This window comes from Schistocerca nitens, chromosome 5 (assembly GCF_023898315.1).
Source record: "Schistocerca nitens isolate TAMUIC-IGC-003100 chromosome 5, iqSchNite1.1, whole genome shotgun sequence".
In the NCBI taxonomy this organism is placed as follows: domain Eukaryota; kingdom Metazoa; phylum Arthropoda; class Insecta; order Orthoptera; family Acrididae; genus Schistocerca; species Schistocerca nitens.
This window is the reverse complement of record NC_064618.1, coordinates 256,624,264-256,649,757: the sequence shown is the minus strand read 5'-3', so window position 1 is coordinate 256,649,757 and position 25,494 is coordinate 256,624,264. Positions and strand designations below refer to the sequence as shown.

Here is a 25,494-nt window from a genome sequence, read left to right as displayed (position 1 = left end):
CTCAGGAGCAAGAAAGGGGAGCAGTGCTTGGTAAGGGAGTAAGACAGGGTTGTAGCCTATCCACGATCTTATTCAATCTGCATATTGAGCAAGCAGCAAAGGAAGCAAAAGGAAAATTTGGAGTAGGAATTAAAATCCATCGAGAAGAAATAAAAACTTGGAGGTTTGCCGACGACATTGTAATTCTGTCAGAGGTAGCAAAGGACCTGGAAGAGCGGTTCAACGGAAAGGACAGTGTTTTGAAAGGAGGATATAAGATGAACATGAACAAAAGCAAAATGAGGATAATGGAATGTAGTCAAATTAAATCGGGTGATGCTGAGTCAATTAGATTAGGAAATGAGGTACTTAATGTAGTAAATGAATTTTTCTATTTGGGGAGCAAAGTAACTGATGATAGTCGAAGTAGAGAAGATACGAAATGTAGACTGGCAATGGCAAGGAAATCGTTTCTGAAGAAGAGAAATTTGTTAACATCGAATATAGATTTAAGTGTCAGGAAGTCGTTCCTGAAAGTACACTCCTGGAAATTGAAATAAGAACACCGTGAATTCATTGTCCAAGGAAGGGGAAACTTTATTGACACATTCCTGGGGTCAGATACATCACATGATCACACTGACAGAACCACAGGCACATAGACACAGGCAACAGAGCATGCACAATGTCGGCACTAGTACAGTGTATATCCACCTTTCGCAGCAATGCAGGCTGCTATTCTCCCATGGAGACGATCGTAGAGATGCTGGATGTAGTCCTGTGGAACGGCTTGCCATGCCATTTCCACCTGGCGCCTCAGTTGGACCAGCGTTCGTGCTGGACGTGCAGACCGCGTGAGACGACGCTTCATCCAGTCCCAAACATGCTCAATGGGGGACAGATCCGGAGATCTTGCTGGCCAGGGTAGTTGACTTACACCTTCTAGAGCACGTTGGGTGGCACGGGATACATGCGGACGTGCATTGTCCTGTTGGAACAGCAAGTTCCCTTGCCGGTCTAGGAATGGTAGAACGATGGGTTCGATGACGGTTTGGATGTACCGCGCACTATTCAGTGTCCCCTCGACGATCACCAGTGGTGTACGGCCAGTGTAGGAGATCGCTCCCCACACCATGATGCCGGGTGTTGGCCCTGTGTGCCTCGGTCGTATGCAGTCCTGATTGTGGCGCTCACCTGCACGGCGCCAAACACGCATACGACCATCATTGGCACCAAGGCAGAAGCGACTCTCATCGCTGAAGACGACACGTCTCCATTCGTCCCTCCATTCACGCCTGTCGCGACACCACTGGAGGCGGGCTGCACGATGTTGGGGCGTGAGCGGAAGACGGCCTAACGGTGTGCGGGACCGTAGCCCAGCTTCATGGAGACGGTTGCGAATGGTCCTCGCCGATAGCCCAGGAGCAACAGTGTCCCTAATTTGCTGGGAAGTGGCGGTGCGGTCCCCTACGGCACTGCGTAGGATCCTACGGTCTTGGCGTGCATCCGTGCGTCGCTGCGGTCCGGTCCCAGGTCGACGGGCACGTGCACCTTCCGCCGACCACTGGCGACCACATCGATGTACTGTGGAGACCTCACGCCCCACGTGTTGAGCAATTCGGCGGTACGTCCACCCGGCCTCCCGCATGCCCACTATACGCCCTCGCTCAAAGTCCGTCAACTGCACATACGGTTCACGTCCACGCTGTCGCGGCATGCTACCAGTGTTCAAGCCTGCGATGGAGCTCCGTATGCCACGGCAAACTGGCTGACACGGACGGCGGCGGTGCACAAATGCTGCGCAGCTAGCGCCATTCGACGGCCAACACCGCGGTTCCTGGTGTGTCCGCTGTGCCGTGCGTGTGATCATTACTTGTACAGCCCTCTCGCAGTGTCCGGAGCAAGTATGGTGGGTCTGACACACTGGTGTCAATGTGTTCTTTTTTCCATTTCCAGGAGTGTATTTGTATGGAGTGTAGCCATGTATGGAAGTGAAACATGGACGATATATAGTTTAGACAAGAAGAGAATAGAAGCTTTCAAAATGTGGTGCTACAGAAGAATGCTGAAGATTAGATGGGTAGATCACATAACTAATGAGGAGGTATTGAATAGGATTGGGGAGAAGAGAAGGTTGTGGCACAGCTTGACTAGAAGAAGGGATCGATTAGTAGGACACGTTCTGAGGCATCGAGGGAGCCACAATTCAGTATTGAAGGGCAGCGTGGAGGGAGACCAATAGATGAATACATTAAGCCGATGCAGAAGGATGTAGGTTGCAGTAGGTACTGGGAGATGAAGGTGCTTTCACAGGATAGAGTAGCATGGAGGGCTGCATCAAACCAGCCTTGGACTGAAGACCACAACAATCCTCATAATTTAGGAAATTATAACCAGACAGTTGCTTAGTATACGGAGAGGTGCATGTTTCGTGTCTAGAATGGCAGCAGCTCACAGTTGTCAGTGGCTCGTGCTGGAATCTCGTGCCAGACACGTGCACGGCGTGCCGCCTCTCATAGACACATCGTTTCGGTGTAATGGCTTATAGCTCCGTCTTCATTACCAGTTCAGTTGGCAGCTGCACGCAACAAGCCAGGTGTTACTCACGCTTCGCTGCGTGTTTCGTGACAACGGCACCTCGATGGGCACCATTCCAGAGGTAACTGTACCCTGTATTATCTGTAATTTTTCATTTCCCAGTCTGGCAACGCAGTCTTGCATTACGTTTCACGTATCCACATGAGATCTCCTTATCCATTTCCCTTCGAGAGCGACATTTCCTACTCTGTGAGTCAAAGGAAAACACTATTAACACATATCTATTACATTCTGCGCAGTTGCTAACCCGTTCATCACATTTCTAGATCGTCAGCACTTGTCAAATATCGCAAATTGTTCATACAAAGCATATAACGATGTACCACAGAAACTGCTTTAGCTAGAGAACCTTTATGTAAACTTAATCGTGGACAACTTTGTGGACATCTTCTGTACCACTTTTCTTGTGTAAATTGTTGACAGCCTTTTATTTTGCTCAGTGTATCACCACTATTGCGCGTGTGTAACTTGCAATTATCAGGAACCCTTCAGAACTAAAAGCGTTTGTTTGTGGAGGAGGAAACGGAGAAGGTTTTTTCTTTTTCGACCAAGTACATTAAGCGGTTTTGCCGAGTAGATGGAGCTTGGGGAGGCACCGGAGGCTATGGTTGTTAAGGTTCAACTAGCCGAGGCTCATATACAGGGTGATTCAAAAAGAATACCACAACTTTAGGAATTTAAAACTCTGCAACGACGAAAGGCAGAGCTAAGCACTATCTGTCGGCGAATTAAGGGAGCTATAAAGTTTCATTTAGTTGTACATTTGTTCGCTTGAGGCGCTGTTGACTAGGCGTCAGCGTCAGTTGATGCTAAGATGGCGACCGCTCAACAGAAAGCTTTTTGTGTTATTGAGTACGGCAGAAGTGAATCGACGACAGTTGTTCAGCGTGCATTTCGAACGAAGTATGGTGTTAAACCTCCTGATAGGTGGTGTATTAAACGTTGGTATAAACAGTTTACAGAGAATGGGTGTTTGTGCAAAGGGAAAAGTTCTGGACGGCCGAGAACGAGTGATGAAAATGTAGCACGCATCCAGCAAACATTTGTTCGCAGCCCAGGAAAATCGACTCGCAGAGCTAGCAGAGAGCTGCAAATTCCACAATCAACTGTATGGAGAGTCCTACGAAAAAGGTTAGTTATTAAACCTTATCGTCTGAAATTGGTTCAAGCACTGTCTGCAGCACTTCATCACTGGCCTCCAAGAAGCCCTGATCTTACCCCCTGCGATTTTTTCTTATAGGGGTATGTTAAGGATATGGTGTTTCGGCCACCTCTCCCAGCCACCGTTGATGATTTGAAACGAGAAATAACAGCAGCTATCCAAACTGTTACGCCTGATATGCTACAGAGAGTGTGGAACGAGTTGGAGTATCGGGTTGATATTGCTCGTGTATCTGGAGGGGGCCATATTGAACATCTCTGAACTTGTTTTTGAGTGAAAAAAAAACCTTTTTAAATACTCTTTGTAATGATGTATAACAGAAGGTTATATTATGTTTCTTTCATTAAATACACATTTTTAAAGTTGTGGGGTTCTTTTTGAATCACCCTGTATAATACGAATAATTGTTGTATAAAGTATTTATACTGTGAGAAGAGAGGGAAAATGCAGCTTATCTGTTATAGTTTTCTTTTATTTTAATAAGCTATGATTATTAGTATCTGATCAGGTAGATGCTATTTTCCTTGACTTCGGGAAGGCGTTCGATACAGTTCCGCACTGTCGCCTGATAAACCAAGTAAGAGCCTACGGAATATCAGACCAGCTGTGTGGTTGTATTGAAGAGATTTTAGCAAACGTTAAAGTAACCTCTGGCGTGCCACAGGGGAGCGTTATGGGACCATTGCTTTTCACAATATATATAAATGACCTAGTAGATAGTGTCGGAAGTTCCATGCGGCTTTTCGCGGATGATGCTGTAGTATACAGAGAAGTTGCAGCATTATAAAATTGCAGTGAAATGCAGGAAGATTTGCAGCGGATAGGCACTGGGTCCAGGGAGCGGCAACTGACCCTTAACATAGACAAATGTAATGTATTGCGAATACATAGTAAGGAGTATTCCTTATTATATGATTATATGATAGCGGAACAAACACTGGCAGCAGTTACTTCTGTAAAATATCTGGGAGTATGCGTTTGGAACGATTTGAAGTGGAATGATCATATGAAATTAATTGTTGGTAAGGCGGGTACCAGGTTGAGATTCATTGGGAGAGTCCTTAGAAAATGTATTCCATCAACAAAGGAGGTGGCTTACAAAACACTCGTTCGACCTATACTTGAGTATTGCTCATCAGTGTGGGATCCGTACCAGATCGGGTTGACGGAGGAGATAGAAAAGATCCAAAGAAGAGCGGCGCGTTTCGTCACAGGGTTATTTGGTAACCGTGATAGCGTTACGGAGATGTTTAGCAAACTCAAGTGGCAGACTCTGCAAGAGAGGCGCTCTGCATCGCGGTGTAGCTTGCTGTCCAGGTTTCGAGAGGGTGCGTTTCTGGATGAGGTATCGAATATATTGCTTCCCCCTACTTATACCTCAAAAAGAGATCACGAATGTAAAATTAGAGAGATTCGAGCGCGCACGGAGGCTTTCAGACAGTCGTTCTTCCCGCGAACCATACGCGACTGGAACAGAAAAGGGAGGTAATGACAGTGGCACGTAAAGTGCCCTCCGCCACACACCGTTTGGTGGCTTGCGGAGTATAAATGTAGATGTAGATATAGATCATCAGGTCACGTTCATTACAGTTCTTTCTTATAGTTATCTATATGATTGGTTCTACGTGATTTATTTAGTGTCTGATGATTCACTTACCGATGATATAACAGGAATTTCTAATGGATAATACAAATATAATATAATTTACGAAGCAATAATTTGCCATAAAATCAGGGCGTTACAGTTGTTTGTAGTCAGTAACCACCGTATTCCTTTAATAAGCCCTATTTAGGTCTATAGCTTTAATATGTAATCACTAGTCATTGGCTGGAAAGAGCTTCTCAAGTTTCTGTGTCAATACATTTCCTTGGCTTCGGAGTATTTCGCGGTGATATCCATACAAAGATTTGGATGTTCAAACCCAGTTTCAGTTAAGATTCGACTTTTCGGAGATATTCACCAGCTGGTTACTTCGTCGAAGCAGTCCTATATATAAAGTATACATTGTTCCCATCAGTCTGTCAGCTCCTGACGTACAAAAAGCTCAATGTCTTAGAAAACTCTAGTTTTAATTCAGACGTGAACTGGATTGAACACAGATAAAATTTTGTAAGTTTGTTTTCATATCTCGTCTGTTTTCTTCTCGTATGTTTGGTGATGATTGATGCGTGTGAGAGGGAGAGACGTACCGTCGCGTCATGTAATGTTTCACTTGATTACCCTCTTTTGTTATTATCATTTCGTTGTTCACGTTTGCAACGGATAAGAACAAAGCTAAACGTGTTTCTTGGAAATTAGAATTTGTTATATGTACATTTATAGCTAAGACGTTTTTATTTGAACTGCGACTGCTGACTTGCACTCGCAAATAGATGGTGTAGGTTTTTGTTTATTGCAGCGATTATAATTCTAAGTAATTTATCAGCACAAATAGATTAACTAACGTTGTAGAGTCTCTTCAGCCCTTGTATTGATTTCTGACTAAAGCGTCGATTTCAGGCCGAATCCCTCACAATGGGACGACCGTGCGCACGTCATCATAGCTAACTTCCGCGTTCCGTATACTCATTGTGAAGTTGTAAGGTAACTGATTTAACATGAGTGAATAACATCTTATCACGCCTAGGGATACACGATGTTCGTTATTAACGTTGAAAATTACGTTACTGCGACTAAAGTAAAAAACCATATTTGTAGCGACGATATTTGAAGATGCGCGTGTAGCAAAGTGATTAGGTGCATATGTTTGCGATATCAGTGTTCTTTGATTATAACCAGCAGCTAAAACGGGTCCACTAATGTACAAAAACCATGAGCTTGTAGGAGTGTGTAAGCCGTAGGTACATACACTACTGGCCATTAAAATTACTACACCACGAAGATAACGTGCTACAGACGCAAAATTTAACCGACAGGAAGAAGATGCTGTGATAGGCAAATGATTAGCTTTTCAGAGCATTTACACAAGGTTGGCGCCGATGGCGACACCTACAATGTGCTGACATGAGCAAAGTTTCCAACCGATTTCTCATACACAAACAGCAGTTGACTGAAGTTGCCTGGTGTAACGTTGTTGTGATGTCTCGTGTAAGGAGGAGAAATGGGCACCATCACGTTTCAGATTTTGATAAAGGTCACATTGTAGCCTATCGCGATTGCGGTTTATCGTATCGTGACATTGCTGATCGCGTTGGTCGAGATCCAATGACTGTTAGCGGAATATGGAATCGGTGGGTTCAGGAGGGTAATACGTAACGCCGTGCTGGATCCCAACAGCCTCGAATCACTATCATTCGAGATGACAGACATCTTATCCGCTTGGCTGTAACGGATCTTGCAGCCACGTCTCGATCCCTGAGTGAACAGATGAGGACGTTTACAAGACAACAACCATCTGCATGAACAATTCGCCGACGTTTGCAGCAGCATGTACTATCAGCTCGGAGACCATGGATGCGGTTACCCTTGACGCTGCATCACCGAGAGGAGAGCCTGCTATGGTGTACTCAACGGCGAACATGGGTGCATGAATGGCAAAACGTCATTTTTTCGGATGAATCCATGTTATGTTTACAGAATCATGACGGTTGCATCCGTGTTTGGCGACACCTCAGGGAACGCACATTGGAAGCGTGTATTCGTCATCGCCATACTGGCGTATCACCCGGGGTGATGGTATGGGGTGCCATTGGTTACACGTCTCGGTCACCTCTTGTTCACATTACATTGACGGCACTTTGAACAGTGGACTTTACATTTCAGATGTGTTGCGACCCGTGGCTCTACCCTTCATTCGATCCCCGCGAAACTCTACATTTCAGCAGGATAATGTACGACCGCATGTTGCAGTTCCTGTACGGGCCTTTCTGGATACAGAAAATGTTCGACTGCTGCCCTGGCCAGCACATTCTCCAGATCTCTCACCAATTGAAAACGTCTGGTCAATGGTGGGCGAGTAACTGGCTCGTCGCAATACGCCAGTCACTACACTTGATGAACTGTGGTATTGCGTTGAAGCTGCATGGGCAGCTGTACCTGTACACGTCATCCAAGCTCTGTTTGACTCAATGCCCAGACGTATCAAGGCCGTTATTACGGACAGAGGTGGTTGTTCTGGGTACTGATTTCTCAGGATCTATGCACCCAAATTGCGTGAAAATGTAATCACATGTCAGTTCTAGTATAATATATTTGTCCAATGAATACCCATTTATCATCTGCATATCTTCTTGGTGTAGCAGTTTGAATGACCAGTTGTGTAGCACATGTCGAGCCGGTTATCGACTTCGTAAACAAATTAACAAATACACTCAGACATAAATTAGGCTTCACATTTTACGTCTACGACGTACAGCGGTTGGAGGAAAATATATGATCACTGCGAGAAATGCATACTCGAACATATATGCAGGTGCCAGTCATCCAAGCAGATTGCCCTGACGTATTTGACCACGAACGGCACATGCGCAATGTCTTAAATGCGGCGCATGTGTCAGTCGTGTTTAGTTGTTTAGTTCATTACGTCGGGTCAGTGATTCATTGGTCGTAACAGGAAAATAAGTGCGCCAAAGCCATAAAACCCCGGACTATAAATCAATGTAATTTTTTCGGCTGAGTCTTGCACACGGTTTCCAACTTGTGGTCGAGTTTACTTCCCAAGAGTGAAACACAGAGGAGGTTCGATGACGATATAGGCGGCCATAACGTGTCATTCCGTGGACTCCATGGTTGCGCTGCAAGGTCGCATTACTGTCAAGAAGTATGTGAGCATTTTGCCTGATAAAGTCGATCCCGTGGTACAGTGTTTGTCCCCTACCGGTGATGCTGTGTTGCAAGACGGCAGGGCCCCTGTTCACTCTATAGTCTGCAGTGATACTGACCCTTTGTAGTCTACTTTGGAGAAACGATTGCGTGGTAGCTACCCGTTTCCATTGTCGTTACCTGAAATTGCCGCTATTTTGCAGGAAGAATGGTATAATGTTCCTTTCAACAGCATACAGGACTTGTATGTATCCATTCCGGGACGACTGGAGGCTGTTTCCAGTGCCAGTGGGTTTCCTGCACCATGTTAGTCGTAGTAATGTGTTGTGTTTTTGGTGTTTCCAATTTTGTCCACTCCAAGTATCATACCAGAACTAAATTAAAAATAGTTCTTATCTCCCATTTATGACCAAAGTTTTCGTGAGGTTTTCCTTGACTCTAAAGCAAATGTCTGGGATGAAAATTCTCTTCCAAATGTTCCCAGTTAGAACTCTCTATGTCCCACTACCTGCTCTTGGCTGAAAAGTCCCACACTCTACAACTTTTTTACCGCTCAAATAGTCTTTTCGTCCTTTACGTTGTAGAGAATGAATGCTACTAAAAATAAAATAAACAGTTGTTGATGTTGCCGATCAACAGTCATACAATAATTTTTAAATGAACACGTCGCCATTTGACTTTATTGTTGTTTATTTAATTACGACCAGGGTTTCGAAGTTTTATGTCATCTTCAAGTGACTGAGTTTATGTAATTAACATATTTTGCAAGAAATAAAGTTCAAAATTGGCCATGAATTAAGAAAAAGATCAGTAACTAATAGTGGGAGCACTCATAATTAATAAAAAGTAAACCGCTTTTTATTAGATTCACTGTGTGATCAACAGTATCCGTACACCCCCAAAAACATACCTCTTTCTTATTAGGTGCATTGTGCTGCCACCTACTGCCATGTACTCCATGTCAGCAATCTCAGTAGTCAGACATCGTGAGAGAGCACAATGGGGCGCTCCGCGGAATTCACGGACTTAGAAAGTGGTCAGGTGATTGGGTATCACTTGTGACAAAGGTCTGTACCCAAGGTTTACACAGTCCTAAACATCCCTAGGTCCACTGTTTCCGATGTGACAGTGAAGTGGAAACATGATGGGACACGTAGAATACAAAAGCTTACAGGCCGACCTCGTCTATTGCCTGACAGAGACCGCCGACAGTTGAAGAGGGTCATAATGTGTAATAGGCAGACATCTATCCAAACCATCACACAAGAATTCCAAACTGCATCAGGATCCACTGCAAGTCCTATGACAGTTAGGCGGGGAGTGAGAAAACTTGGATTTCATGGTCGAGCGGCTGCTCATAAGCCACACATCACGCCGGTAAATGTCAAACGAAGCATCGTTTGGTGTAAGGAGCGTAAACATTGGGCGATTGAACAGTGGAAAAACGTAGTGTGGAGTGAAGAATCACGGTACACAATGTGGTGATCCGACGGCAGGGCGTGGGTATCGCGAATGCCCGGTGGAAGTTTTCTGTCAGCGAGTGTAGTGCCAACAGTAAAATTCAGAGGCGGTGGTGTTATGGTGCGATCGTGTTTTTCATGGGGGGGGGGGGGGGGGGGGGTTGCACCCCTTGTTGGTTTACGTGGCACTATCACAGCACAGGCCTCCATTGATGTTTTAAAGACGTTCTTGCTTCCCACAGTTGAAGACCAATTCGGGGATGGCGATTGCATCTTTCAACACAATCGAGCACCCGTTCATAATGCACTGCCTATGGCGGAGTGGTTACGCGACAATAACATCCCTGTAATGGACTAGCCTGCACAGAGTCCTGACCTGAATCCTACAGAATACCTTTTGGGATGTTTTGGAACGCCGACTTCGTGCCAGGCCTCACCGGCTGACATCGATACCTTTCCTCAGAGCAGCAGTCCGTGAAGAATGGACTGCCATTCCCCAAGAAACCTTCCAGCATCTGATTGAATGTATGCCTGCGACAGTGAAAGCTGTCATCAAGTCTAAGGGTTGGCCAACACCATATTGAATTCCAGCATTAGCGCTGGAGGATGCCACGAACTTGTAAATCATTTTCAGCCAGGTGTCCGGATACTTCTGATCTCATGACGACGTGCTCCAACAATTATCAGCTGATCTTTTTATAAAATGATGATTTTACATCTGACATTTCGTGGGGAGCGAATATTTTTCTTAATTTGTGGCGAATTTTTAGCTTGACGTCCTGCAAAATATGTTAATGACATAATCTCAATCACTCGTAAATGAAAAAAAAGCCGAGACCTGGGTCATAATTAAGTAAACAACAATACAGTCAAATGGCGGTGGGTCTATTTAAAAAAATAATGTGAGTATACAACAACAATTTGTTAAACATGTTTAATTTTTGGTGGTCATGACGTTATGTGCACCGTATATTAATATATGTAGATACTGAAATCGAGAAGTGTAATGCGAGATTCAATAAAAGAATGAACAAAGAACGTACAAATAATTTTGTTACTAAAATTATCGCGTAACGTGCGCTATATTAAATATATGGTGGAATTATGGTACTTTGTAAAAGTCTCCACAAAAACAAAAGGCCACTCACGCCTGGGTAGCTGGAAATGACAGGTGATAAAGCGCTCCTTTCTGAAAGGTCGTTAAGAAATAATTTACGGGGAACGACCTTGCCATTAGTCGTCTTTGACTCCAAGAAAGCAGCTCCGTGCTTAATTTCAAGGTGGTTGTAAAGCCTCTAAATAAAGAATTTGTATTTAATTTTTGTTTTCTCTGAAATGAAAGTAATGAAAATATACCAAGAAGATTAATTTAAGAACGGCGTAAAATAACTGAATCGCATTTAGTTGTTTATAAAATCGAATACTGTGTGACAGACTCTTACGAGGATGTCTTATTTTCATATTGCGTAATATGTTGAGACTTGTCAGCAACTGAGAAACTGACACAGGTTGCCACACTGGTTGCGACACTGGTCCAGACAGGTGTCACCAAGTTTGTTACCATTCTGTACGTTGTGGGCTTCAGCTTCGAGGTTTTTGTTCGTCTCTTTCGTTTGTGTGGATAAGGGGTGATAAGAGTGCTTTTAACGATGCTCTAAGTCGCTCCACATGCTTATCTCACAGTATTCAGTATATTTTGACAACCAAAGTACCTAATCTAAGATTAAGATGTGATCATCTCAGATTTGGGTAGGTTTAATACTAAAGCTGAATACACTTTCACGTCTACGTGTTACACAGACTTTTTGTGTTCTACGACAGGCAAATTCTTACGTTACACACGACATTTACCTGAAATAATTCTGCGTGTCAGATTCACTCTAAACTCAGTCGTCTCCATCAGTGTGCAGCTATAACAAGCTGCAAGTTGTTCTTAGAGTAAAACTTTTGTGAAAATCCCTCCCCTCTGAAATTCGGTCAACAGTGGTTAACTGTTGAATAGCCGAATCATTCTCTATTTACACCAGTCACAGCGTTCAACAATATCTATAATATGGGCAACACAGAACAAAAAAATATTCGCTTAATATGTTCCAAAACAATAAATTACAATTAATTATTCTCAGAAAGCATTCAGTAGCGTGAAGGCCGGCCGGAGTAGCCGAGCGGTTCTAGGCGCTACAGTCTGGAACCACGCAACCGCTACGGTCGCAGGTTCGAATCCTGCCTCGGGAATGGATGTGTGTGATGTCCTTAGGTTAGTTAGGTTTAAATAGTTCTAAGTTCTAGGGGACTGATGAACTCAGAAGTTAAGTCCCATAGTGCTCAGAGCCATTTGAACCATTTTTAGTAGCGTGAATAGAGGCATTCGCTGCGAAAATATGATTGACGTTTCTTCCTGAATGGTCCATACTACCACCTTTAGATGTACGTTCCTTCCCGCTGTGTGCTCATCCGTCTTTCCTATCGAAATATTTCAGTCATATTTTAAAACAACGGTATGTTAGAGATCTGAATTAGCGTACGCATGTGGATTGAGAGACAAAAAGACAGTCTTGTTTCCATCGACCACGGAGGTAGTGGTACTGCGTGGGCTCTTCTTTTTCTCTGCCTCGTGATGACTGGGTGTTGTGTGATGTCCTTAGGTTAGTTAGGTTTAAGTAGTTCTAAGTTCTAGGGGACTGATGACCATAGATGTTAAGTCCCATAGTGCTCAGAGCCATTTGAACCATTTGGGCTCTTCTTGCACTTTCCATGATTCTGTTGATTGGAAGATTTTGTGTGATGTCTCGTATCGATGACCATTTGTAGCCTCTATGCTGTCTAGCGTACTTTGGTGTAATATCCTGTCAGCATAGCATTCAGCTTAGGATATGTGATTTCTTTGTAACCAAGACTAAGTCTTTGTTCAGAGCGAGAGACTTTGTTCCACATTCAAGGAGCAGGATCGGCCTTTCATTAACTCACTCATGAATATAGATCATAGTTCACGTTACTACCGGGATTATAAATTATGTCACGTTCCATTTGCTCTAATTTTGATGATTTTTTTAAAAATCTTATGGGACTTAACTGCTAAGGTCATCAGTCCCTACGCTTACACACTACTTAATCTAATTTATCCTAAGGAGAAACACATACACCCATACCCGAGGGAGGACTCGAACCTCCGCCGGGACCAATTTTGATGATCTGTGGTAGTTGTGTTCCACGTGATCCCACGCAGGACAGCTGCAGTTTCATTGATGAGCTATCGTGATGGTTTTCTCGAATAACAATAATTAATCCAATTTCTGAGTAATTATTCCTCATCCCAAAGCCACTTATAATTTATCATGGTCTCCTGATCATGTCTCATGAGCTTACTTACTTTTTATTTAATGTAATAACTGACGTGAGCACACACAACTGAATACGTTCAACCATCACTGGAATCATTATTTAGGCAAGCTTTCATCGACTTTCTTGGCATACATATTACAGCAGGTATAAGGTAGGACTGAGCTACTCAGAACTTCGAGACACGTGCTTTAGTGTGACTATTGTGATTGCCTTTTTCAAGAAGATGTGGATTCTACATCTCCATTGCACGCACCTTCTCTACAAGAGGGGATGCACTGTACTTTCAGGTTGTGTTATTAAATTTGTGTGTATTGGGCGTAATTTTGTATTACTTAAACAAATCTTCAGGATCCCCAACATTCATTATCGCGCTGTGAAGGTCTTTCCTATCTCCGAACATCTTATAAGGGAAGGCAGATCTTGTCAATATCTACTAGCTGGTCAAAATTTTGAGTGCGAAGGAGATTAATTTTCAGGCCATCGACAGAGAAGTAATATCAGTTTCGTGCTCGGAATAAATTTAAATGGAATAGCAGGCTTTCAAGCCTTGTGAGACTTCCTCTAAAAACATCCAATTTTTTAGTCGCTTCCAGTGATGAGTTGTAATTGAAAATTAAATAAAGTGTTCTGCTGGGCACAATGTCCTCAACCGAGTGAAATACGTGATCACAAATTCCGCGGCGTTCTTTGTAACAAGACTCTCTTTTAAAAGCCTTTAAGAAGATGAACGGCATCCACCTGTCCGCCCTCACCGACAATCTCGACGAATTCGTAAACAAACAGAGGAATCGCAGTTTTGCACGCTTCCTAATCCAAACACACATAAAAAGATGCGCTGATAAGATTCACGAAGCAGCGTTACATTTGGGAAGAACAGAAACTTATAACCATTATGAATGAAATGCTGCAAGAAGCAAAACAGCACAGATCGAGATAGAATTATTAGCCCAACTGAAAAAAAAAATATTTTTTCTGTTTCAGAACATCCGCGTAGCGCTGCTGACATACCCTTACCATTGCTGTGCATTCCAGTTCCCTGGGACTCATGACCCTGCTGCTCATCACAGACATGAGGTAAATATAAGTCATTATCTGTGACGTATTACTTGCACGATCATTTGTGATACACTAGGTGAAGCAAAACTAACTAAAAGTGGAAGATAAATAATTAGAAAAATACTGTATGTAGCCTGACGCTGTTATCATGATGTTACATAGAAAAACATAGGATGTGTTTTGTAAGTACTGAAAACCTCCGCTGTTTTTCAAAGGCAGATAGCACTACAGTATCCCTCAGCCTGTTCTCCGCTGCTATATTGTAGAGTTTAGTGAATTGAGTGAATTAAGTTGTACTAGGAATAGTATGTAAATTAGTTTAGCAGAGGTTAGAACACAACTACAAATACTGAATATTCTGACTGTCATCAGTCATGACAGTTACCACCTGATAAGTCTCTGATGCTATACGGAACTAAAACAGAAATTTGCTCTGGCTGACAGGAGAAACGAAGCACTCACAGGAAGTGGATGAAACGTAATGAAACTTCGCGGGTTGAGAGGAGAGGGTACGTGATGTTGCTGTAACAATTACAATATCTAGTCACCTTCACAAAGAACTTGACAACATGAGTCCACTTACCAACAGTATGTAGCACCCCCACTTGCCTGACGTGCGTGCATGACATGATTTGGTTGCGAAGGGTGTCATGAAGCCGTTGTATCCTTTCTTGAGGCCAACGTACCGACAACTGTCGTAAATGGTCCCTGATATCGTGGATAGAGAGGAGAGACGCTCAGTAGCTCGGTACGGGCTTTTGTTGAAGTTTCGAGAACATACCTTCACCGAGGACTCAAGCAGTATATTGCTCCCTCCTACGTATATCTCGCGAAGAGACCATGAGGATAAAATCAGAGAGATTAGAGCCCACATAGAGGCATACCGACAATCCTTTCCACGAACAATACGAGACTGGAATGGAAGGGAGAACCGATAGAGGTACTCAAGGTACCCTCCTCCACACACCGTCAGGTGCCTTGCGGAGTGTGGATGTAGATGTAGATATAGATGTAGATGTAGATGCTGGTAATGGCGCCGAGTGACGTCCGACATAGTCCCACACATGATCTGTCGGGAACAGATAAGGGGATCTTGGTGGCTAGATGAATAAACATCACGCATATATATATATATATATATATATATATATATATATATATATATATATATATATATATATATGCTACCACCACCAATCCAGAGAGTAAAGTAAGTGCGGTTGAGTTGTTCCCTACGGCGTCTGATAAAATGTGAAGCGGCTCCGTCATACTCGAAGTACATTGCTGTCTGCGTGGCATAAGGAACGTCCTCAAGGTGTCCAAGGAACGAATTTTCCGAAAATTGCTAGTAATTCCGTCGTTCAGCGATTTGACCTACCAACATGTCACCAATCAAGCCGCACCAAATAGTGATCGGAAAACGAATTTGAAGCCGGCCGGAGTGGCCGAGCGGTTAAAGGCGCTACAGTCTGGAACCGCACGACCGCTACGGTCGCAGGTTCGAATCCTGCCTCGGGCATGGATGTGTGTGTTGTCCTTAGGTTAGTTAGGTTTAAGTAGTTCTAAGTTCTAGGGGACTTATGACCTCAGCAGTTGAGTCCCATAGTGCTCAGAGCCATTTGAACCATTTGAACCAACGAATTTGAAAATTGGTTTCCACTGTAGCATGTAGAATTTCCTGCTACCATCGATGATTATTAAATATATTGTTGACTTTATTACTTGTAACCGTGGCTGCATCAGTGAGTAGCAGTATCAATGGGAGCAAATGACGATCGTCATTTAACCAGTGACAGAATTTGTCATGTGGCATTATCGCCAGTTGAAGATTGTGAGCCGGCCGCGGTGGCCGTGCGGTTCTGGCGCTGCAGTCCGGAACCGCGGGACTGCTACGGTCGCAGGTTCGAATCCTGCCTCGGGCATGGGTGTGTGTGATGTCCTTAGGTTAGTTAGGTTTAAGTAGTTCTAAGTTCTAGGGGACTTATGACCTAAGATGTTGAGTCCCATAGTGCTCAGAGCCATTTGAACCATTTTTTTGAAGATTGCGATCACGGGTACAATTTTTCCGCAAGTAATGTTCGCAATACACGTTTTGGGACACTGATATGTGCAGAAAGTCGCCGTATGCTGGTAGTAGGACAACGCAGCACCATGTCAACAACGTGTTACTGTTCCTGCACAGTTCAGACGAAAAACGGGAACTTGGAGGGATACCTATTCATTGCAGTGTGCTGAAAATTCTGGTAAGCGCTCTACGATCAGGAATTTAACATATCGAAAAGCGCCGACGTTATTCTTAGACGGCAGCAGGAGCACTATCATCACAGGAGCCGTAAACATACACTATGTCTGCATATTTTTCATTAGTGTAAAAGTGTGGCGTTTTAGCCAGCGCGTGTACAAACACAGTTAACCGACGTTTCTCATTCATACACTCTTATTCCCTCGCACTACTTCACTCACAACACACCATGGAGAACTGCGCATTCAAGATGTTGAAAACATGTAACCTCCCCACGGAAAATTTAAAGGACAGTACTTAATAGAAATGGAACCAAGTGTAACCTCCCCACAACATATTCTATAATATAACTATATTTATTAGTAATGGAGCCACAGCTAAGTGTGACCTTCCCACAGAAATTTTAAAAACAATATTTATTAGAAATGGTGCCACAGCTAAGTGTAAACTCGCCACAAGAATATTAATGGCAAAGACAATTAAATGAAAGCTCGCTATCTGACTCAAGTACAAGTTCCCATTAAATAATGAACGCTAATCCCATGATAATGAAACTGTAATGATAACCTAAACTCAATTCAACCGAAAAGTCGGTGTTTGCCCTGTGCGAAACGAGAATAAATTTCTTACCTTAGTGAAACTGCATGTCAAAATTCTGCTCTTATTGTTCTCTGGCGCTTGCATGAAAAGCATTGGAAGTACCTTTTTAAAAATCTTTGTTAAAAGGAAATGGAAGGAAATTTGAATGATTGTCTCTAAAATTGCTTTTAAATCAAAATTATTATTGGGGGCGATTTTTGAAAGTTAAATTACAATGAGTGTTCGTTACATTATCTGATGAGCGCAAAGCTGCATGATTATTTATTTAAATAAAATTATACCTCATCCTGAATCTCGACCATTGCGATGCCGACGCCCGCCGACTGCTCTCCGCTACTGCTAGCAACCGACTCCAAGCACTACTGAGGACTGACTACTGCAGACTGGCTGACTGCTCGCTACTGCGAGTCGAGCGCAACTGCTCTGGTCAGAGATTCTACAATGTCTCAGCATCGCTGCCGCACAACATACGTGTTTCATAACCCTCCACTGGGGGGGCAAAAATTTGGCAGCGATGGTGAGTCATTTGGACTTGCCATCGTAACAAATTTTTCCTTTAATTAACAAAATATTTAGATGTATCACATGAATTAAATGTTGTGCGCATGCACCGATTACAAAACATTACAGACAAGACAAAATATAAGTACAAAACAAATCAGGAAAGATGTATATACAAATTATTTGACAGATAACAAAGTGTACACACACTAAAAAATTCTTTAGCAGTTTCATAACAGGCAAAAAAAAAAAAAAAATCATGTTGACAAGTGTCATGAGTGCACATGCACTGCAGTGGAGAACATATCAGTAAAAGACGAAATGTATATACAAGAGTAACAAATGACATAAATCATAAAAGGTATACAGAATGAACACAAATCATATCGAAAATTGAGAAGAGTGCACAGGCACTGTAGTTCAGTTGAAAACATATTCACATAAGTGCACATGCACTGAAAACTTTTGAACATTTTTATAACAAATAAACGCAAGAGTAGAAAAAATCATCAAATCACAAAAAGTATATACAATATAGATGACAAGAGTGCACACATACTGCACTTCAAAACAAATCGAATATGTCTTTAGTATTTTGACAACAAATGGCAAAATCATGTCGACAAGTGACACAAGTGTACTCGCACTAGAGTTCAACAAATCGAGAAAAAATGTATATGCCATGAACATAAATGGTGTTAGTAAAAAAATGATTTTCACTATTAGGATAGGAAAGGAAGGATTGCATCATGGTTGTAGCACTTTAGTTTGCACATAGCTGCACTGAAAGTCCATATCTTTCCACAGAATCACAACTAAGTGATACAATCTGCAGTTCCGTTCCCAGAAGTATTTATCAGCTTATCAAGACAGTGAAACGTCGTAGTAGTATTCCATACTATCATTTGGCAGTATACCAGGTACACCAAACAGTGGGACCAGAATAACGTCTTCATCGCTTACGGTGGTGGACAGCATGTCGTGTCAACACCACGCTCTTAAGAGGCGGCACACAGTGCTCCATAACAAAGTCTTGATTAGTGATTACATAAGTAGTTTCTTCGCCTACAGTGGTGGACAGCATGTCGTGTCAACACCACGCTTTTAAGAGGCGGCACACCAACGTAAAATTAGTGCAAAAACCAAATATAGTGCTCCATGATAATGAGGATGGACAAGACAAATGGATGTTACAATAATTTCAGATAGTTAGGTCAGAAGGTGAAGGACATTAACTAACACACAAGTCTTGATTAGTGATTACATAAGTAGTTTGCGGTATCCATACTCTAGTCATTGAACATTTCTGTACCATGAATGTAGTATTACAGAAAAATGTTCATTAATTAATTTAAAGACAAGAGTGGTAATCAATCGCCATCAAGTATTGAGTATTACAAAACATTTTTCCTCATTCAAATGACATATTTACAAGTAACTATTAACACTCAGTGGCCTAGCAACTTTCGATTAGTACAAAATATTTATCATCATTCAGTATTAATATGGGAAGTCATCATTGAAAACACTAACAAAACGTTAAGTTACATTAATTATTGGCACTCAGTGGCCAGCAAGTATTGAATAGTATAAAACATTATTCATCATTCAGTATTATTCATATCATTAAGAAATCATTATTAGAAAAATCAGTTAATTACAGTCATAGCATTAATAAGCATGGGCATAATAAGTAATTACATTAATTATGGGCACTCAGTGGCCAGCAAGTATTGAATAGTATAAAACATTAGTAGCATTAATAAGCATGGGCATAATAAGTACTCTCATTACAATAGATAGTGGCAATTATGTTTTGGTATCATTAAGAAGTCATTATTCAAGTGACATACTATTCAGAGCTGATCAGTGTTATTCAGAATTATCATAAACTAGTGACATTATCTGGGACTGTTAATACATTTTGTTTTTTCTGCTAGCAATGCATTGCTTTGGGTAATTATAAGGGAAAGCAAGAAGAAATAAGAGAAAAAATTGCTTCTAGGTTGTTCCTATAAATGAAAAGAATGTGTAACGTCATTCGTCATGAGTCAGCTGTAGCAAGGTTATCACATTTATAAATGATAGACACAAGTGGGTAAAAAAAAAAATGCAAGTACTAGAACAGGTATAATAGGTAACAAGTTTAGTAAGTATCATAAAAAGCTTCTCCTGAAAGAAAAATACAAAATGGATTATTGAGCTGAAAGAAGAAACGCAGACTATGCTGAAAAGTAGTGAACTTCGAATTAACAGGTAGTGAAATGTGTATAAAAAATGTGTTCCATAGCTGTCCTTTCCAAAACCTTCAGTCATCCTACTACGCAATATAACACCTGCTGTCAAAGTAAACTGCAACAAATACTTAAATAACTACATAGCATAAATACATAACTTCAACATTATCCTCATCTGTAAAGAAAAACTTCATTATTCATATCATCATAACTCCATCATTATCATCACCTGTAAACAAAAACTTCATTATTCACAGTACCATATTCTTCATCATTGTTCATTATCAGCATTCATTATCATCTGCAAAAATCATTTCATTATTCATCACATAACTATTCCTAATCCCTAGCATATTTCATCACTTAAAACTAAAATGTGTAGTTCTGTCTGACAGCTTGCATCAATCGCTTTGTATTCTGAAAGAAAAAATTAGTTAAGACTGCTATTCTGCGATGTGTATAATATATTCTGGTTAATGCTTGTTAATTCTGATCCATTTACTCGTCCTCATTAGCTTATTGCATCTTCTTTCGTTTATTCCATAGGTGAAATTCCCACTTCTGTTTAATTCATTTCCTGTACGCATCATTTATTTCTGAAATTGATGAACAAAGATTAATGTCTTGCATTTAAATCATATACCCATTAAATAGTGACTGGTTAATGGTGACTCAATTAAGCATACAACATAACATGACAGAAAACGTAATATCTCAAAGCACAGACAGTGTTTAAAGGCAAAAAGTGTACAGAGAATATCGTAATGCAGCAGCAAAAAAGGAAAATGTAAAACAGTCATGATGTTGAGATATCACAAGGCAAAATGTCAAAGTCAAATGGTGTGTGTTATACCTTAACTAGTTCACAGTGCATACAAACAAAACATGAAAACAATCGTACATACATAAGAAAGACAAAATGTGACATTCATTGTGTTCAGCTTATATGTAGTGTAGTTAATAGATGCGATAATTAAAGACTTCAATGGAGAGAGAATTTGATAAAATTAATGCGTCATTATAGAGAATTGCATAATTATTCATAAAATGCGTAAGTTCATCTGAAAAAATGCACGGTCTAGTGTGTAACGACAAGAAGAGCGACCTGCTAACCTTACCTTGCCGGGCACTTGCCAAGAAAAAATACGATAATCATCAATAGGTAGTCACATAAATGTAATTGCATAAGTGGTCACAAAATGTGTAAGTTCATCTGGAAAATATGCACGGTCTGATGTGTAACGACAAGAAAAGCGACCTGCTAACCTTACCTTGCCGGGCACTTGCCAAGAAAAAATACGATAATCATCAGTAATTAGTAATGTCAATATAATTGCATAAGTGGTCATAAAATGTGTAAGTTCATCTGAAAAAATGTGCACGGTCTGATGTGTAACGACAAGAAAAGCGACCTGCTAACCTTACCTTGCCGGGCACTTGCCAAGGAAAAATACGATAATCATCAGTAATTAGTCATGTGAATATAATTGCATAAGTGGTCATAAAATGTGTAAACGGCCTCATAGCATGTTACATCGTAAAGTGGTTTCATTCGATAAAGGGTTTAATGTTTGACACATGATGGTTGCCTTTCGATTTTCTGGTTCTCAGAGTTTCGACGTGTACAACATTGGGGTGAGGAATGCTGCGAATCCGATATGGACCTGCGTATAGAAGTTCAAATTTACTGCACTTACCTTTTAATTTGCTGGATAAATAGTGTGTACGTACTAATATCTTCTGTCCAACGTGAAAATCTCGGTGTCTACAAACCTGTTTTTGCTGTCTTCTCCGGCGCTCTGCGGCACGTTTGATGTTGTTCAGCGCAATGTCAATTATTTCGTGGTGTCGTAATCGACGAGATGTAGGAAATGTTACTAATTCTTTGATTTTGTTTGGTGGTTCAACGTTTTTCAGTATAACAGACGGAGGTAGCATAGTGGATTCATTTGGAATGGAATTAATTACATCTTGAAATGAGTGTACGTGTGTGTCCCAATTAACATGTCTTTTGTGGCAGTATATTCTACACAGTTTACCAATTTCTTTCATTAGTCGTTCACAAGGGTTCGAAGAAGCGTGGTACTTAGATATATAAATCGGAGAAATGTTTCTAGCTCGTAACATGCGTGTCCATATGACAGAACGAAATTGTGATCCATTGTCAGAAATTACTTTCATCACATGCCCTACATGAAATAAGAAATGCTTTACAAATGCTTTCGAAACAGTTTTAGCAGTAGCTTTGCGTAACGGAGTGAAGGTAACAAATTTTGAAGTGAGTTCAACAGCGACAAAGATGTAGCAAAAACCTCTATTAGTTCTCGGAATTGGACCAAAAATGTCTACTGCGGCCATATGTCTTAATTTAACAGGTACAATGGGATATAATGGAGGAATGTGTGAAGTGGTGTCAGACTTAGCTTTCTGGCAAATTTTACATGACGCTAAAACTCGTCGTATACGTTTTTCCATGCTGGCAAAATAACAGTTCTGTCCCAGTATAAGAAAACATTTTCTTGCTCCATAATGTGCGTAGCTTAAATGCTTGTACCATATTAATTTGTTAACCAGTTCGTCAGGAATGCATAATAACCAATTGTTACTGTCTGGATGAGAGCGGCGAAACAGAATGTCATTGCGTACAGTGTAGTGGTTTCTAATCGTAACATTATTCTTATCTTGCCAAAGGTGTTTAATTTCTTTCCACACATTGTCTTTACTTTGCTCTCGTGCTATGTCCTGTAATGACGATGAAATAAAATTTTCAAATGCAACTTGTTGAATGTACATGACGCTGAAATTTGCTTTGCAGAAGTTGGTTGCTACGTCTTGCTGATTGTTGCTGAGAGAACGAGAAAGTGCGTCTGCTATAACATTTTGTGTGCCGGGAATGTGAACAATCGTAAAATTAAATTCTTGTAAATACAGTTTCCATCTGCTTAATCTGTCGTGAGTAAATTTAGCTGAAAGTAAAAATTGTATAGCTCTGTGATCTGTGTAAACGGTGGTATGTCTGCCATAAAGAAAGTGTCTAAATCTCGTAAAAGCCCATACAACACACAACGTTTCCAATTCTGTGACGGAATAATTTCGTTCAGCAGGTGACAAAATGCGGCTTGCAAATGCGATGTTTTTAATTACTGTAGAACCATCTTCTTCAATTTCCTGAAAAATATGTACGCCTAAAGCTGTGTTGGAACTGTCGGTGGCAATGGAAAAATTTCTAGTAAGGTCTGGGTGCGATAAAAGTGGAGCATTCAACAAAGCATGTTTCAGGTTCACGAATTCAGAGTGTGCTTGCTTATCCCATGACCAAATAGTGTTTTTACCTGTTAATTGGCATAATCTAGGCGTGTCTAAAGCAGAGTGATGAATAAATTTACGAAAAAAGTTAATTAAGCCCAAAAAACTGCGTAATTGTTTCTTTGTTGTAGGAACAGTAATGTCACGTAGAGCTTGAAGTTTTTCTGGATCAGGCGCAATGCCTTCTGCTGAAATTACGTGTCCAAGAAATTTTATAGAAGTTTTACCAAAATGCGATTTACTGAGGTTAACTGTAAGTCCTTGTGCATGGAAAGTTTGCAATAGTCGTTCTAAAATCAGATTATGTTCAGACCAGTTAGCTTCTGCAATAAGAATGTCGTCTACGTACGTCGTAATTCTGTCTTTAAGTTCTGTCGGAAGTATTGTGTTCAAACCGCGAATAAAAGCAGCAGAAGAAATAGTTAGGCCGAACGGTAATTTGCAAAATTGATAACAGTCACCAAAACAGAGAAAAGCTGTATACTTTCTGCAATTCGGATGAAGTTGTATTTGCCAAAATCCCGATTTCAAATCTAATGTAGAATAAATAGCTGTACCATGAAATTTCTGTAGAAGTTCCTCTAAAGTCTGTGGTCGATCCGTTTCATTAATAATAATGTCATTAATGTGACGTGAATCAAGTACAAGCCGAAGTGAGCCATCTTTTTTCTTAACAATATGTAGTGGGTTTATGTACGGACTAACTGCCGGTTCAATAATTCCTTGATCGAGCATATCTTGCAACTCTTTTTTAACTTGTTCTCTATGAATATACGGAATGGGGTAATGCTTAGCTTTAAATGTGTCGTGCTGCTTGACTTGAAATTCATACATAAATCCGGACATAGTACCAGGAATGTTGTCGAAAACTGAAGCTTGTTGTAAAAGAATTTTATGTAATTGCGTTCGTTCGTCGTCTGTATTTGCACTGCTTTGTTTAACTTTATCAGAAATCATTTGCATTACGTCGTAGTCAGTTTCGTCTGGAGTATTATAGTTGTGTACGTACGTATCCGTGAACAATGTGGGATTACAGTCTATGTTACGTGATACGGAAATGACCTCTGTGCGGTTAATTGTTTGTTCTTCTGCAGATAAAGAATGCTGAAATTCTAAAGCTAATTGCACATTTTCATCTTTTAACATTAAATAGGAATTTTGAAAATCAACCACTGCATCGTGTTGTACGAGAAAATTAGTACCTAAAATAACGTCTGTTGTCAATAAAGGAACAATCCAAAAATTTGAGTGAAAAATATGACCTCCAATACAAAATGATAAATGCGTCTGTAATTTCACATCCACTCCTTTACTCGATACTGCTCCTTTCACTTTCGTTTTGCCTAAAGGAAATGTAGGATAAATATTCTCTTTGTTACACTCGTTGAAAGTTTCCTCATTAATGACTGACATAGGTGAGCCAGAATCAATTACTGCTGAAAATTTCGATGAACCTATTTTAATTTCGATGACAGGATGTGAAATAATTTTCTGAACAACTGGTCTTTCCTGCAAAAGTGTGTCTCTGATGTCGTCAAAAGTAATTACATTTTCATGAACAACATTCTGCGTGTTAAAAGTAGTGCTTGTATTATTGGAAGATGCGTCCTGTACAGTATCTAGTCAAATTCTATCTGACGTGTTACTATTATCAGGAGGATTCCGTGGCATTTCTACTATTTGAACTGTCCTATTACTTCTTCCAGACGTATTACGCTCTGGATGATACCTACTGTCGGGTTCATTCATGAGAATAGGTTCTTGTGGATAATTTTGCTGTTGGTATGACCGACTGTTGTTAGATGTACGCTGAAAGCTATCGTCATTATTTTTACGTCTATCGTAATAGTCATTCCTATACGGTGCATTGCGATTGGAATTGAAAAACTGTCTTCTCTGTACGTAGTTATTCCTTTGCTGCCGTGCGTTACCATTTGTTGTATCAGGGACTATACGTGCACGCGGCGAAACATTAAAGCCTGGTTGACCTTGTGCATTCCATTGTTGGTTAGGTATTCTAACCGGCTGACTTTCATGCTGTTGTGGAGGAAAACGCCTATTGTTACTAAAATGTGGTTCCTGTTGCTCAAAATTTTGATGATATTGATAATTAGAATTTTGTCTGTTATTAAAGTTCTGGTGGTTTTCATTCCTAAAACGTCTGTTACTTTTCCTATTAAAATTACGTGTCTGATCATAATTGCTATACGTCTGTTGGCCTTGGTTGTTATATGAAAAATTTTTGTTTA

At 41.0% G+C, this 25,494-nt stretch overlaps 1 protein-coding gene across 1 annotated transcript in view; it reads left to right on the top strand.

Moving 5' to 3' along the window:
• Positions 1–25,494, top strand: part of LOC126260373 (lutropin-choriogonadotropic hormone receptor-like) — a 341,279-nt gene that overhangs the window by 233,339 nt on the left and 82,446 nt on the right. The window contains exon 9 of the mRNA XM_049957702.1: positions 14,285–14,377. Within this exon, the coding sequence (XP_049813659.1) occupies positions 14,285–14,377 (93 nt within the window). The remainder of the gene's footprint in view (positions 1–14,284; positions 14,378–25,494) is intronic.